At 45.0% G+C, this 13,341-nt stretch overlaps 1 protein-coding gene across 1 annotated transcript in view; it reads left to right on the forward strand.

The window, feature by feature from the left end:
• snx29 (sorting nexin 29) overlaps positions 1–11,465 on the forward strand; it is a 166,651-nt gene extending 155,186 nt beyond the window's left edge. Inside the window, exons 20-21 of the mRNA XM_083635140.1 lie at positions 500–639; positions 11,021–11,465. Coding sequence (XP_083491266.1) covers positions 500–639; positions 11,021–11,147 — 267 coding nt within the window. The 3' untranslated portion in view covers positions 11,148–11,465. The remainder of the gene's footprint in view (positions 1–499; positions 640–11,020) is intronic.
• Positions 11,466–13,341: the final 1,876 nt, after the last annotated feature.

The following is a 13,341-nucleotide window of genomic DNA, read 5'->3' on the forward strand; positions in this document are numbered from 1 at the left end:
TCCTTTGTTTTCACTCTTTTATTGAAGGAAATTATTTTTGAGGTGTCGCATTAGAAAATATTAGCTTCAGAGTCAATGATGTGCTTGAAATGCTTCCTTTCACAAAAGGCTGAATATCTCAGATTCTAAATTGAAACGTGTCTTTTTGCTCAAAACAACCTATCTTCTCCGGCTCATAACTAAAGAACGGAAAATGGTATCAATAAACTTTTTTTGCAGATGATAGAAGAGAGTCTCATCGTTCTTTGTGCGTGTTCGGTGTTTACATAGTAATATCACACAATATTCTGTGGGCCTCAAGAAATCACTGAAAACGCTCTGAAACTCTGGCACTGGGAGCGTCCGTTCTCCAAAAGTGGCTGGCACTCAATGAGTTAAGGGAAAAAAAAAAGTAATGTTAGAACTTTAATCACATTTTCTCTACAATTAACTCGTTCTTCTCTGTTCTTCCCCCTCTTTCCCTGCCCCCCCCCCCTCCTCTCTCTCTCTCTCTCTGCAGGACGCCAAGTTTGTGGAAGAGAGGAGGAAGCAGCTGCAGGGTTATCTTCGCACGGTGATGAACAAACTGATCCAGGCGCTGCCGGAGTTCACGGCCCGGCCCACCAAAGAGACGCTGCTGTCTCTGCTGCCTTTCTGTCTGTAAGTCAACACACACACACACACACTCGCTCCAGGCTTACCTTATGTGTGTGTGGAAGAGAGAGAGGAGAGAGAGGAGAGAGAGATTTAGGAAAATATGTGTTCCGGCTGGTTGTGGAATTCCTGGAATTTGATTGGATTTTGAGAAGTGTATTCCAAACAGAGAAATTATCTTGGGAAGTCAGGGAGATTTACAACAGAGTCACTTTAAAAGAATATACCAGCAGGTATTTTACAACCTTCATTCATTCATTGTTTTAGATGGTGGTTTTCATCTGTTTTCCCTTTACAACAGGAGTGTCCAAACCTTTCAGAATCAGAATCAGAACCAGCTTTATCGGCCAAGTATGAAGACATACAAGGAATTTGACTTCGGTCTGCGTTGCTCTCAAAGTACTCGCACACACAGAGAAAGGGATGCACAAGCACAAACAAACAAACTGGTTTCCATTTCTTGAATAGATCATGTGAAAATACCTGTGGCCAGCTGCTTCTCACACACACAGTGGCTTATTTTAAAAGAAAAATCACCTCCAATACAATTGTACTCTAAGGATTTTTTTCTCCCAGTGCCATAATGATGTGCCCCGGAAAAAGTCGGGATGATAATCCTGTAACACCATTGAGCTTATTCAGGTTAAATATTAATAATGTAATAATGACACATCATGCGAGTAACTAACTGACCATAATGAAGACACTGTGCCAACTTTGACATTGTGGTTTTCAGTTATTCTAAAAACACTTTTTTTTATCCATTTCCTGAAAAGTTGCGGTTTTGGTAGATACGAGGTTTTTCGCCCGACAGCGACGATATGCAGGTCTGCCCCGGTCTGCTGTGGATGGTAGTGACAGTCACATGTACAAGGCTCCATGAACTGTAGTGTATCCAACACTGGCTGGACCCAGATCAGCAGACCATCATCATATCCCTGGGTCATGTGTGCAAAGGAGAGTTATGGAGCTTCATGTTGGAAGGATTTAGCTTTAGCCATGCTGTCACAATGTTAGATGGCTTAACATGATCTTACTGTCTTTTCCTGGCTCCATCACTGCCCAGGCAGCTGGCAGGATCAAAGTCGCCAACATAACATCTTCAGCGCTCCATGATGGATGTGACCCTGATTAGTGTGCTCATTAGCCTGAGCCTGATGAGGTGGGGGTGGGCGGGGGGTTTGACAGAGAGTAAAGGAGAGTGAGAAATGAGCCTTGCCCTAAATAGAAACCATACATTGGTATTATTATCTGACATGTAAGAGATAATCAACTCCTAGGTGTGCGTTAAACAGATTTTAATGTACAATGTGAAGGCGAAGAACCACCCGACGCCGCAGGGGAAGTGCATTAAAATCGTTTGAAGGCAGACTAGGAGTTGATTATACCATGGTTATTTGCCAACATTATACAATAAAAGCATTCGCAAATTACATGAGAAATTCGTCCATTTTCCCATTGACTTCCATCATGGAGCTGGACTTCTTTTTGCAGCCAGTGGAGTCGCCCCCTGCAGGCCATTCGAAAGACCAACAGTTTAGTCAGGTTAACCCATTGATACCTGATGCAGCATTTGTGTGTATATCCCTCATTTGTGTGTATATCCCTCATTTGTGTGTGTATCCCTTTAAGACGGTCTTAAAGGGATACACACACAAATGCTGCATCAGGTATCAATGGGTTAACTGAGCTACAATGAGCTGTAACTCTGTTTTGAGTAGAGACTAGAACTGAAGACCAGCTTTCCCTGTGTCACAGTAACCTACATTTAGAGACAAATCTAATTCATCAGATTGTTCATTAGATTGCAGGTAAACCTGACCAGGTTTACCTGCAGGCACAACAGAACCGTATTTCTTCAGGTACCTCTCTTCTTCTAACCCGGTTGTTATATATTTATATTTAGCCGTTATTTTCACACAGACATTTCTCCCCTGGACCTCCATGATGGTGCCAGACGTGGTTGCTAGGCGACTCGTGACAACTCTGGGCCTCTACAGGGATGGAGAGATTGAAACAGGAGGTGAAAGATGTGGAGATGTGCACCGAGAGAATGTGAAGCTGGAGAGAAGGATGAAGGGAGGAGGGGACGGAAAGAGAGAGAGAGAAGGAGGGAGAGAGAGGGGGGAGGGGGAGGGAGAGAGAAGGAGAGAGAGATGGAAACAGGAGGTGAAAGATGTGGAGGTGCACCGAGGAGAGAAGGATGAAGGGAGGAGGGGACGGAGGGGAAGAAAGCCAAGAGTCAGAGTGTCACCAAGGGAAAGGACAGTGGTGCTGGAAAGGTCTGAGAGAGAGGCAGAGAGAGAGGGGGAGGGAGAGAGAGGGAAGGGAGAGAGAAGGGGAGGGAAGGGAGAAGGAGGGAGAGAGAGGGGAGAGAGAAGGAGGGAGAGGGGGGAGAGAAGGAGGGAGAGAGAGGGGGAGGGAGAGAGAGAGAAGGAGGGAGAGAGGGGGAGAGAGAGAAGGAGGGAGGGAGAGAGAAGGAGGGAGAGAGAGGGGGAGAGGGAAGGGAGAGAGAGAAGGGGAGGGAAGGGAGAGAGAAGGAGGGTGAGAGAGAGAGAGAGGGGGGAGGGAGAGAGAGAGAAGGAGGGAGGGGGGAGAAGGAGGGAGAGAGAGGGGAGAGGGAAGGGGGGAGAGAGAGAGATTGGGGGTGAACAGTGATCTCCTGCTGAGGCAATCGGTCCTCAAAGGGCCTGCTGGATCTCCATGCTCTTCAATGATGCTGCAGCACTCCTTATCTAACTGGGCAGAAAACTGTGTGTGTGTGTGTGTGTGTGTGTGTGTGTGTGTGTGTGTGTGTGTGTGTGTGTGTGTGTGTGTGTGTGTGTGTGTGTTGCTACTTATACCCCTGAGAGTTCAGTACTGTTTTGTATTGTGAAGACCTCAGTACAGTCTGCCACTAGTCCATGATTTTGTGAATGTACTCCACTGCACCCTCAGTATGTGTCTCCTCTATTCGGACATAATCAGTTGTTAATTGTGCCCGTCTTGGGTAATAATTGGCAGTCAATAATGCAATGCAGCTTTTCCCAGTAACTGCCCTGCCAGTTTAAAAGTTTGGTAGTGAGAGAAGTTTAAACGTTTGCACCCAAAATCGTGACTGACAGACAAACAGACAGACACCGCCCACCCACCGCCCAGGTGCCATCGTGTTCATACTACGTCACAGTTGCTCGAGTGACATCACTGGTGACATCGCAATTGCTTGAGTGACATTGCTGATGACATCACAATTGCTCAGGTGACATCACTGATGACATCATCACTGATGGGGGTGGCGTTTGGAACCAGATGAGTGCCTGGGCTGAAATCTCTACTAACGGAGGACCCCTTCACGAAGGAGGGATGAGGAGCGGAGGAACATGAGACAAGGGAGGCACCACAGCCAAGATAAAGGAGGTGTGAGAAACACCAGAAACCTGAAAGAAGAAGGAGGTCTAGAGTGAGACCATCCAACTTTGAGAGGCAGCAATGTGCCGCAAGGAATCCAGTCTGCCGGAAAGCCATTAGAAGAAGAAGAATCATCACTGATGACATCACAATCATGACACACATTGCCGTCACAGACACACACCACTTAGCCAATGTTAACTAAGAAGATAGTAAAGACTTCAAAACTACTACAAATTTGGCATTATGTCCAATCTAAGATTCGTGACTGAAGTTCTCCCAGATGAACACACTTTTTTTGACGTTTTGTTAAGCCCACCTCAGTCCAGGCATCTTATTTCTAGATTTGTATCTCTGTTCGATGGCCGCATCATCAGCCTCCCCACTGAGAGAATTAGAGAGGCGTGGCAGGAGGAACTTTGTGTTGATTTATCTGAAGTCATATGGGACAGGAGGAGTCTGTGGTCCAACTCTGCTCAATTAACAGCAGGCACCAGCTCATTCAATTTAAAGTTTTCACCGTCTTCATTATTCCAAATATAAGTTGCACAGGATCTACCCTTCTGTCTCACCATTATGTGATAGGTGTATGAGCCTGTTTTTGTTTTTATGTTCTGTTTTCATGTTCTGAAAACTGCAAAATAAAAAATATATAAAAAAATACTTCAAAACTACTGTATGAAGATAGATGAAATGCCTACCAACATGAGAGTCATGGGTTTGAGCCTCCGTATTACCTGTATGGCTTGGCTTGGCTTGTGCCCATACAGTCACAATAGAGTAACGCAGGGATGCTGTATTTTTGTAGGCTTACCCATAAGTCCTTGCTCTTCCTGGTTCCTATGTGTAACTGTCTATGTGTGAAAGTCAATGGATTTTTTTTGTATGGGAATTATTACTACTTCTTTTATCAACAACCGGCCAATGGCTTTAAAAAGCTGATGCCCCCGGTGGAAAGAGAGTGACTCAGACTGGTCTCTCAGTGGCCTTTTGAGCCCAGTGAAGTGGTTACAGCCAGCAGGCAGCGGACTTAGCTAACGCAGCTAACAGCTAGCCAGCTAGTTAACATGGACTTAGCTAACGCAGCTAACAGCTAGCCAGCTAGTTAACATGCCAGCTCGTCCTCAGTCATGACATGATGTATGGCTATATTATATATCATTCCATTGAGGCATACATCATGGTTCCATTTAGCAACAGCTAGTTTTTTTAACTTGAGCACAAAATTTGGTTATTTGCCAAAAAAAGAGAAGAAAGGCACAGCGTGGCTCATGATAAGAGTCAGCAACACATTAAATATGTACAAAATGACAAAATACACTGGAGGGGGGCTTTAATAGGTAAAGTAATTGCATGCTGCAATTTTCCACACTTGTCTGGAGCAGCGATGTGGTCTCACCTCTCCCTAGCTGTGACACCACTTAGTATGCAGCTCAACTCAGAACACAAAGTACACACACACACGCTCGCACACACACACACACGCTCGCACACACACACACGCTCGCACACACACACACGCTCGCACACACACACACACGCTCGCACACACACACGCTCGCACACACACACACTCGCACACACACACGCTCGCGCACACACACTCGCACACACACACACACGCTCGCACACACACACACTCTCACCGTCTTGAGTTGGTGGCTTGTTGACCTGCCACCTCTGAGCAATGAAAGTGTTGTAGACCTCTGTTTCTCTGTCAACAACAGTTTGTGGCACTTCAAAATGAGAATATCCTTTTAAAGTGATGTAGGCTTTTATTGTGTGTGCGTGTGTGTGTGTGCGTGTGCGTGTGTGTGTGTGTGTGTGTGTGTGTGTGTGTGTGAGTGAGTGTGTGTGTGGGTGTGTGTGTGTGTGTGCGCGCGCGCGCTTTATTGGGTGAGGGCAGAAAAAGGAGCGTGTAGTTCAGTACTCATACTCAGCACTGCACTATGCATGGCTGTTAACCCAGTTAGAATGAGATTAGATCTGTTTGTGTAACGTTTTACTCTGATTCTGCTCATCTGCAGTCAACTTATTAATATTCCAACAGTTGCCTGGGAAGGTTGTAGAAATAAATGTCATGTCGGAACAGGGGACAAACACACACTGAGGGACAGGGGGGAAAAAATCTATATAGCTAATGAATGTAGCACGATGTCTAGCTACTTTACCCAGTTTGATATGAATAAATGAGATCGTTTGCAGTTTCCTCTCTGCGTGCTGTCGCCAAATTTACTATCGTTTCTGCTGATTTAAGTCCCCATCGGATCACTGTTTTGCCGACCCCGGTCAAATTCAATTCGTGTGACTGCACTTGATAGAACTTGTCTGGCGCAACAGAGATAGGGGGAATAAGCTGGGAGTTGCCACTCCAACCATCACTAAACATACGCTTTCTGCCAGAGGAGCGGGAATACGGTTCCAGATTGCGTGGTCACACCATCCCCAAAAGCGGTTTGATGGAGCAGCTGTGACACGGACACTTTGCCGTACCGTACATTACATTTTGAAATACTTACGTTTGAATGGCAGCTCATGCTGCTGCTTCACATACTGGAACGTACGGCATTTGGTGACAACCCGAAGCGCCTCGCCGCCATGAGTGCATTTATTTTGAGAGTTGTCCAAGTGGGACGCAAACTCCTAACACAGGACCACCCAGATGTCCCTGATAACCTTCTTCAGCGCTCACAGGTGAATGAGACCCGGGCACGTCACTGTTCTGCCCGCGCTCGCTTTGCTTTGCCCTGTGACCGCTCACCGTTTTTACTCTTCACAAAACAAAATCCTCCGCGTGGATGAATCTACTCGCTGCTCCTACTTGCTTCGTCACGTGCAGCAGTTTACACGTCATTGTAGTTTTACTGTTGTCATTTATTTCGGTCCTCTTTGACCGTTTTCGGTAACCCTTCATTATACAGGTCCCAAACAACGTATGAACTATTTGTAATTAGACACAAACACCAAAGCTATTACAGCTGGTAATTGCACCGATAGTTATACAATAAAATGTTTGCGTTCATATGTAGCTACATCGTACCGGACCTATAAAATGAAGTGAATATATTCAATTGTTTTTTTGTTTTTGTGTGTGTTTTTTTTGTAAAAAAAATATATTTTCAAAATAAATATATTCAATTGTAGTTCATATGTATTTACATGGTACCGGGCCTGACATTGAAGCTGCGGCCTGGGACAGAGATTGCTCAAACCCAGAGGTGGAATCAAACCACAGAACATCTGATTGTGGCACAGTGGTAGCGCTGTCGCCTCACAGCTAGAAGGTCCTGGGTTCGATTCCCGCCTGGGACGCTGAGGGTGTCCCCCCCCCATGCCCATGCCCAGGTGGGCATGGGCCTTTCTGTGTGGAGTTTGCATGTTCTCCCCGTGCTCCCTTGGGGTTCCTCCATACAACATAGATATGCCCCCCCCCTAAAAACGTGCAGAAGATCGCCATCTGACCAGTGATGACAACATTTGAAGTTGGTCCCCGGGCGCTGTACACAAGAAAGCTGCCCCTGCTCCTGGCTGCCCCCCGGAGGAAGGACAAGCCTGGATGGGATAAATGCAGAGACTGTGTTTCACCGGCCACCGTCACATGGGTGTGTGTGTGGCTGGCCGCATGCGTGTGTTTGGCCAATGTGTGACCAATGAGGGACAACTGAAAAACATGATGCACTATATCACCTAGGTTGGAATTGCATCTCCAGCATAGGCATTGTAGCCCTAGGCCCAATCCCAATTATTTTCTTAACCCTCAATCTTAACCCTCAAGCTCAACCCTCAATCCTAGTAGCCCTCAAAACTAAGTGTTAAGGGCTATCTTGCGACTTTAAAATGGGACAGCCCTTAAAGGCAGATACGTCTTCAGACTGTGGGGGGCAGCAATATGCCAAAGCTCCGTCCAGTCTGTCAATTCAAAAGAAGAGGAAAAAAGCATCCATACAAATATTTCCTTGATAATATAGAGAGAACTCAACCGTTGTTGAGTTGTTTTTATCAAGATACAGCCTACGTGTAATGCAACGCACCACAAAACAAGTGGGGGCTAGAATGACCGTGCTTTCCGACGTGAGGGCTGGCTTGACTGCAGTTAAACACTGCAGTCAAGCCAGCCCTCACGTCGGAAAGCACGGTCATTCTAGCCCCCACTCGTTAGCAACAACAATTGTTGTTAGGATTCCAAAACGGAAATCCATAAAATTACATTAAACTAAGCTAATACAATGGTTATCGTAATTTTTACATCTCTATTAACAAGGAAATACTTAACTTTGTAGGGCTACTTTTTTCTTCCTTCGCCGCCATCTTCCATCTGAATGGATCTAGCTGATGACACGCAAGGGATTCTGGGATCGCACTCACCGCCAAGTGTGGTCGTGGAAAATCTCAAAACTGAGTGCCGTAGAGCCCTCAAACTCGACCCTTAACTTAACAAAGTGAGAATCGGGACAGCACTAGCACTTCGCGGGAGTGCGCATTTTTGAGACTGAGGGTTAAGATTGAGGGTTAAGATAGGAATTGGGATTGGGCCCTAACCCTAACCCATAGGCATTGTAGCCCTAACCCTAACCCTAACCCATAGGCATTGTAGCCCTAACCCTAACCCATAGGCATTGTAGCCCTAACCCTAACCCATAGGCATTGTAGCCCTAACCCTAACCCTAACCCATAGGCATTGTAGCCCTAACCCTAACCCATAGGCATTGTAGCCCTAACCCTAACCCATAGGCATTGTAGCCCTAACCCTAACCCATAGGCATTGTAGCCCTAACCCTAACCCATAGGCATTGTAGCCCTAACCTTAACCCATAGGCATTGTAGCCCTAACCCTAACCCATAGGCATTGTAGCCCTAACCCTAACCCATAGGCATTGTAGCCCTAACCCTAACCCATAGGCATTGTAGCCCTAACCCTAACCCATAGGCATTGTAGCATTGTATTGAATCAGTTTTATGGTATCTCTCATAGAAAGAAGCATCTGCTCTACCAGTGTACTCAATTAATCGTCGTCGTCGAACGTAACTCCTCGGTCCCTTTCCCACACTGTCTTCAGCCCTCCCGTGCTTACACTATATTTGCATGGCAGAGAACTATAAATTAAGCTTGCTGTCATACACAGTTTTAATGGGTCATCTATATCCAATTGTAGGAGGAGTCTAGATCCAGGTCTGCCAACTCCAAATAGACCCAGTTGGAGATATTTTCCAGAAATCCTTTAAACTCTCAAAGGATTTCAGAATGGTAGAGACATCCAATATTTGTGATACCCTCATTATACCAATCCCTCCAGTCAAATGGTTTCCCTCCGCTCCTCTGACAGCTTGTTTCAGAGAGATGCTGAGTTGATTAGGAAGGGAGGAAGATTTCTCTCTTTTGTGTATCTTGTGATATGGTTTTGCTGTGCGGCATAATCGGGTTATCAAGCTGGGAGCTCTGGCTTAAGTAGTCAGCTGCTTTAAAGGGACTGTTCAGTTCTTGTTCTATCTCAACCCATGTTGGTGTCTCCTATCACTTTCATGAAAGAGCAACCCTTTTTGGAAGTCTTAAGTCCTCCATTGCGCGATGTGGCCTGCATTCTGCTAAGTTTCATTCTAGCTCTTTTCCCCGCCCATAATAAATTCCTAGAACATTTTATCAATGGATTTAAAAAAAATTGCAGGGATGTTCAGGGGCAACATACAAATAGGATAGATCAATTTCAGATTTACTCCAATTCACCTTGCAACCCGAAATGTGAGTTATTGTTAACTATATTGAGTGGGGGGAGGGGACTGAATGTTGAGGATGTGACATTAGGATTTGGTTGAAATTAAAACATGGTTGTGTGTGTGTGTGTGTGTGTGTGTGTGTGTGTGTGTGTGTGTGTGTGTGTGTGTGTGTGTGTGTGTGTGTGTGTGTGTGGTCTCTCTCTCTCGTGCTTTCCTCAATGTCATATGCTGTGATAAAGGACGCTGTCCATGGTGCTGAAAGTGTTGCCTTGCTCCAGCAGTGCAACACAGTCGCAATTTATACAGCACTTGTCTAAAAAGAGTTTAGCGAGTGCTTTACAGAGAACAAGAGAAACAAAGCATGAAAGCAGCTAGACACTAGTACAAAACAAAGGGCAACAACAAAAGATTCAAAACAAGAAAAACGATGGCATAAAGGCATTTCTGTAGAAGTGTCTTGATTGAGAAGTGATTTGAAAGACACTCACTTTACGAGCCTATAAGTTCTCTAAATAGAAAAAAGAACTGGGTCGTTGGCATGAGCAGCTGAGCAGACAAAGAAAAGAGCGCCACTTACTGTATAGAAACTCAAACTTCATCAACTGGAAATCCACTCTGACAGGTGCTCTCTGGGAAGTGTAGTACAGAAACAACACAGCTGTGAGCCTTAGCAGCAACGATGAAAACAAAATAAAAGAACTAATATCTTGTGTATTTGCCATTTAAATCCCCAATATAACATTTTACCTTAACAGCACAGCTTTTAAATCATTTTGATGGTACACTGACTTTTAATAGGGAGAATGGTGCCTCTGTCATTCCCACTCTGCGCCCTGAACGCCTGTAACTTCTAAGTTCCGTCCCGGAGCATGAAAGTTGCCTGCTGCAGCACCCTTATATGAAAAGCTTTCTAACTTGACACTTTTATTGTGAAGTACACATAGGAAGTGAAATTTTCTTAGCGTTGCTAGCTTGATTAGCGGCACGATTAGCGACTTGTTTCAATAAGACGGTTACATGCAGTTACATGTGGCTTTAACCTCTCAAAATGTATGGTTTTAAGGGACTATAAATATTTCTTGGTTTGTACTTCATACAACCAGGCTTTGGTTTGTATGCCATGTTTAGCTTTCTTGATCTACATTGTATGACGGAGGATACAGTCTGCTTTGCTTCTCCAGACCTTCAAGTCCATGTGTCACTTTCCTCAACCCGCCACCCCCAACCACCCCCCCCCCCTCCCCCCCCCCAACCTCCGCCCCCGCATCTTCCCCCTCTCTCCTACCAGAGACACACCCCAGGCCAACGAGGGTGGAGCCAAGACGGCCCGGGCCAGAACCGCCTCCCGCTTCCCCCGGCTGGGCCGCAACCGCAACCAGGAAGCCAGACCCGAGCCCCAAAGCGGTGACCTCTGACCCTCCTCATCTCTGATAGGCTGAGGACTAGGCCTTTCACACGGCTTGGCTGACGGGCGTTACGGGCGTCTAACGGACCTTTCAAAGCATTGCAGTCTGGGTGGATGGAAGAAGATGGTCGGCTCGTAGCTGCCTATGGACGGACCCTCTCATACAGTACCTCTTACCTCACTGAGAGACAGAGAGACTCTCCACAAGCTGCACACGGACTACTCTCTCTTATCTCCTACACACAATGAGATAATGGGAGCCTTTTTCCTATTCCCGCTCAGTTTTGTAGTGAAAGTGTATCATGGTGACAGTGCCTACAGTGTTTTGTAGCGGCTTTCGTGCTCTAGGGGGAGGGAGGGGCGGGTGTAGCGCTAGATTAAAGTATTCTGGTAGGAAATGTACTTGGTCAGCATTATGGTGCCATTCTATTTTTGATCCACCCTCCCTCTGGTGTGGACCACCAGGCGACGGGCATTCATCTTCCCCACTTTCTGTTACTTCTGTTGTTATTGCTTTGATTGATAATCTGCAGAAAACGTCACATCTCCCACAAGCAATTTCACTGTTTTAAGGAACTAATTTCAAGCATTTAAGCAGAAGCCTTTAGATCAAAATGGCTTTAAGAGAAAGAATGACAGAGTGCATTCAATCACAGATGAGTCCAAACGTTTGATGGGGAGTGTAATTTCACACACAAAACATCAATTTATGCTTTCTTTCCACTCAAAAGAACCCATCCTCATATCCTCTTGTCTTACATCAGTTTGAAATGCTTGCTGTGACATGAACTATGAATTTAAGATCACACAGATCGACTGGAAACATGGGTCAACTTTATTCCCCAAATGGAAGGGGGAAAAGACTCAAGGCGAGTTCACCCTCCACTATTCCCCGACTATCACATAAACCAGGGTCGTTCAGCTGTACTTAAAGATCCAGTGCACATAAGTATTGTTTAACTAATGTGTCTTAGCGGGATTGAACGTGGTGTTATTTTGCAAATGAATGTCTTAATGATGACTAAACACTTGAAGAAGCTGCTTGTTAGAGTGCCTCTAAAGGGGCTACTTGAGCGTCAAATGTGTGTAAAACATAAGCTCATGCATGTATGCATTACCCAAGAGGAGTTGGAGACTACGTCAAAAAGAAGTGATTGTGTTGTGGACACTTCAGTCGAAGGGTCGGCTCACCAATACTGCAAACACTGCTCACCGTGTGCGAGGGGACGTGGACAAACCGAAGGCTTGTGGGTTTTAAATACAGATATTATTGTTATTCCTACATGCAGACGACCTGAAATAATCCAGTTTAAATACAGGTTTTATTCTTATTCCGACATGCAGACGACCTGAAATAATCCAGTTTAAATACTGGTTGTATTGTTATTCCTACATGCAGACGACCTGAAATAATCCAGTTTAAATACTGGTTTTATTCTTATTCCTACATGCAGACGACCTGAAATAATCCAGTTTAAATACAGGTTTTATTGTTATTCCTACATGCAGACGACCTGAAATAATCCAGTTTAAATACAGGTCTTATTGTTATTCTTACATGCAGACGACCTGAAATAATCCAGTTTAAATACAGGTTTTATTGTTATTCCTACATGCAGATGACCTGAAATAATCCAGTTTAAATACTGGTTTTATTGTTGTTCCTACATGCAGATAACCTGAAATAATCCAGTTTAAATACTGGTTTTATTGTTATTCCTACATGCAGACGACCTGAAATAATCCCGTTTAAATACAGGTTTTATTGTTATTCCTACATGCAGATGACCTGAAATAATCCAGTTTAAATACTGGTCTTATTGTTATTCCTACATGCAGATGACCTGAAATAATTCAGTTTAAATACTGGTTTTATTGTTATTCCTACATGCAGATGACCTGAAATAATCCAGTTTACAGGCCTTATTGTTGTTCCTACATGCAGATGACCTGAAATACTCCAGTTTACAGGTCTTATTGTTATTCCTACATGCAGATGACCTGAAATAATCCAGTTTACAGGTTTTATTGTTATTCCTACATGCAGATGATCTGAAATAATCCAGCTAAATGTGACACGGTCTGGTGAAAGGGGGAACAAGTAGGCAACTGTGAAATCCCACAAATCCCACAACTATGACAAGGCAGAGGGGTTCCGCTCTGCGCGGCACGAGAGAGCGCGACACATGCAAAGCTAGAAATGA

The sequence above is a fragment of the Poromitra crassiceps genome (genome assembly GCF_964638095.1).
Source record: "Poromitra crassiceps genome assembly, chromosome: 4".
NCBI classification, from domain to species: domain Eukaryota; kingdom Metazoa; phylum Chordata; class Actinopteri; order Beryciformes; family Melamphaidae; genus Poromitra; species Poromitra crassiceps.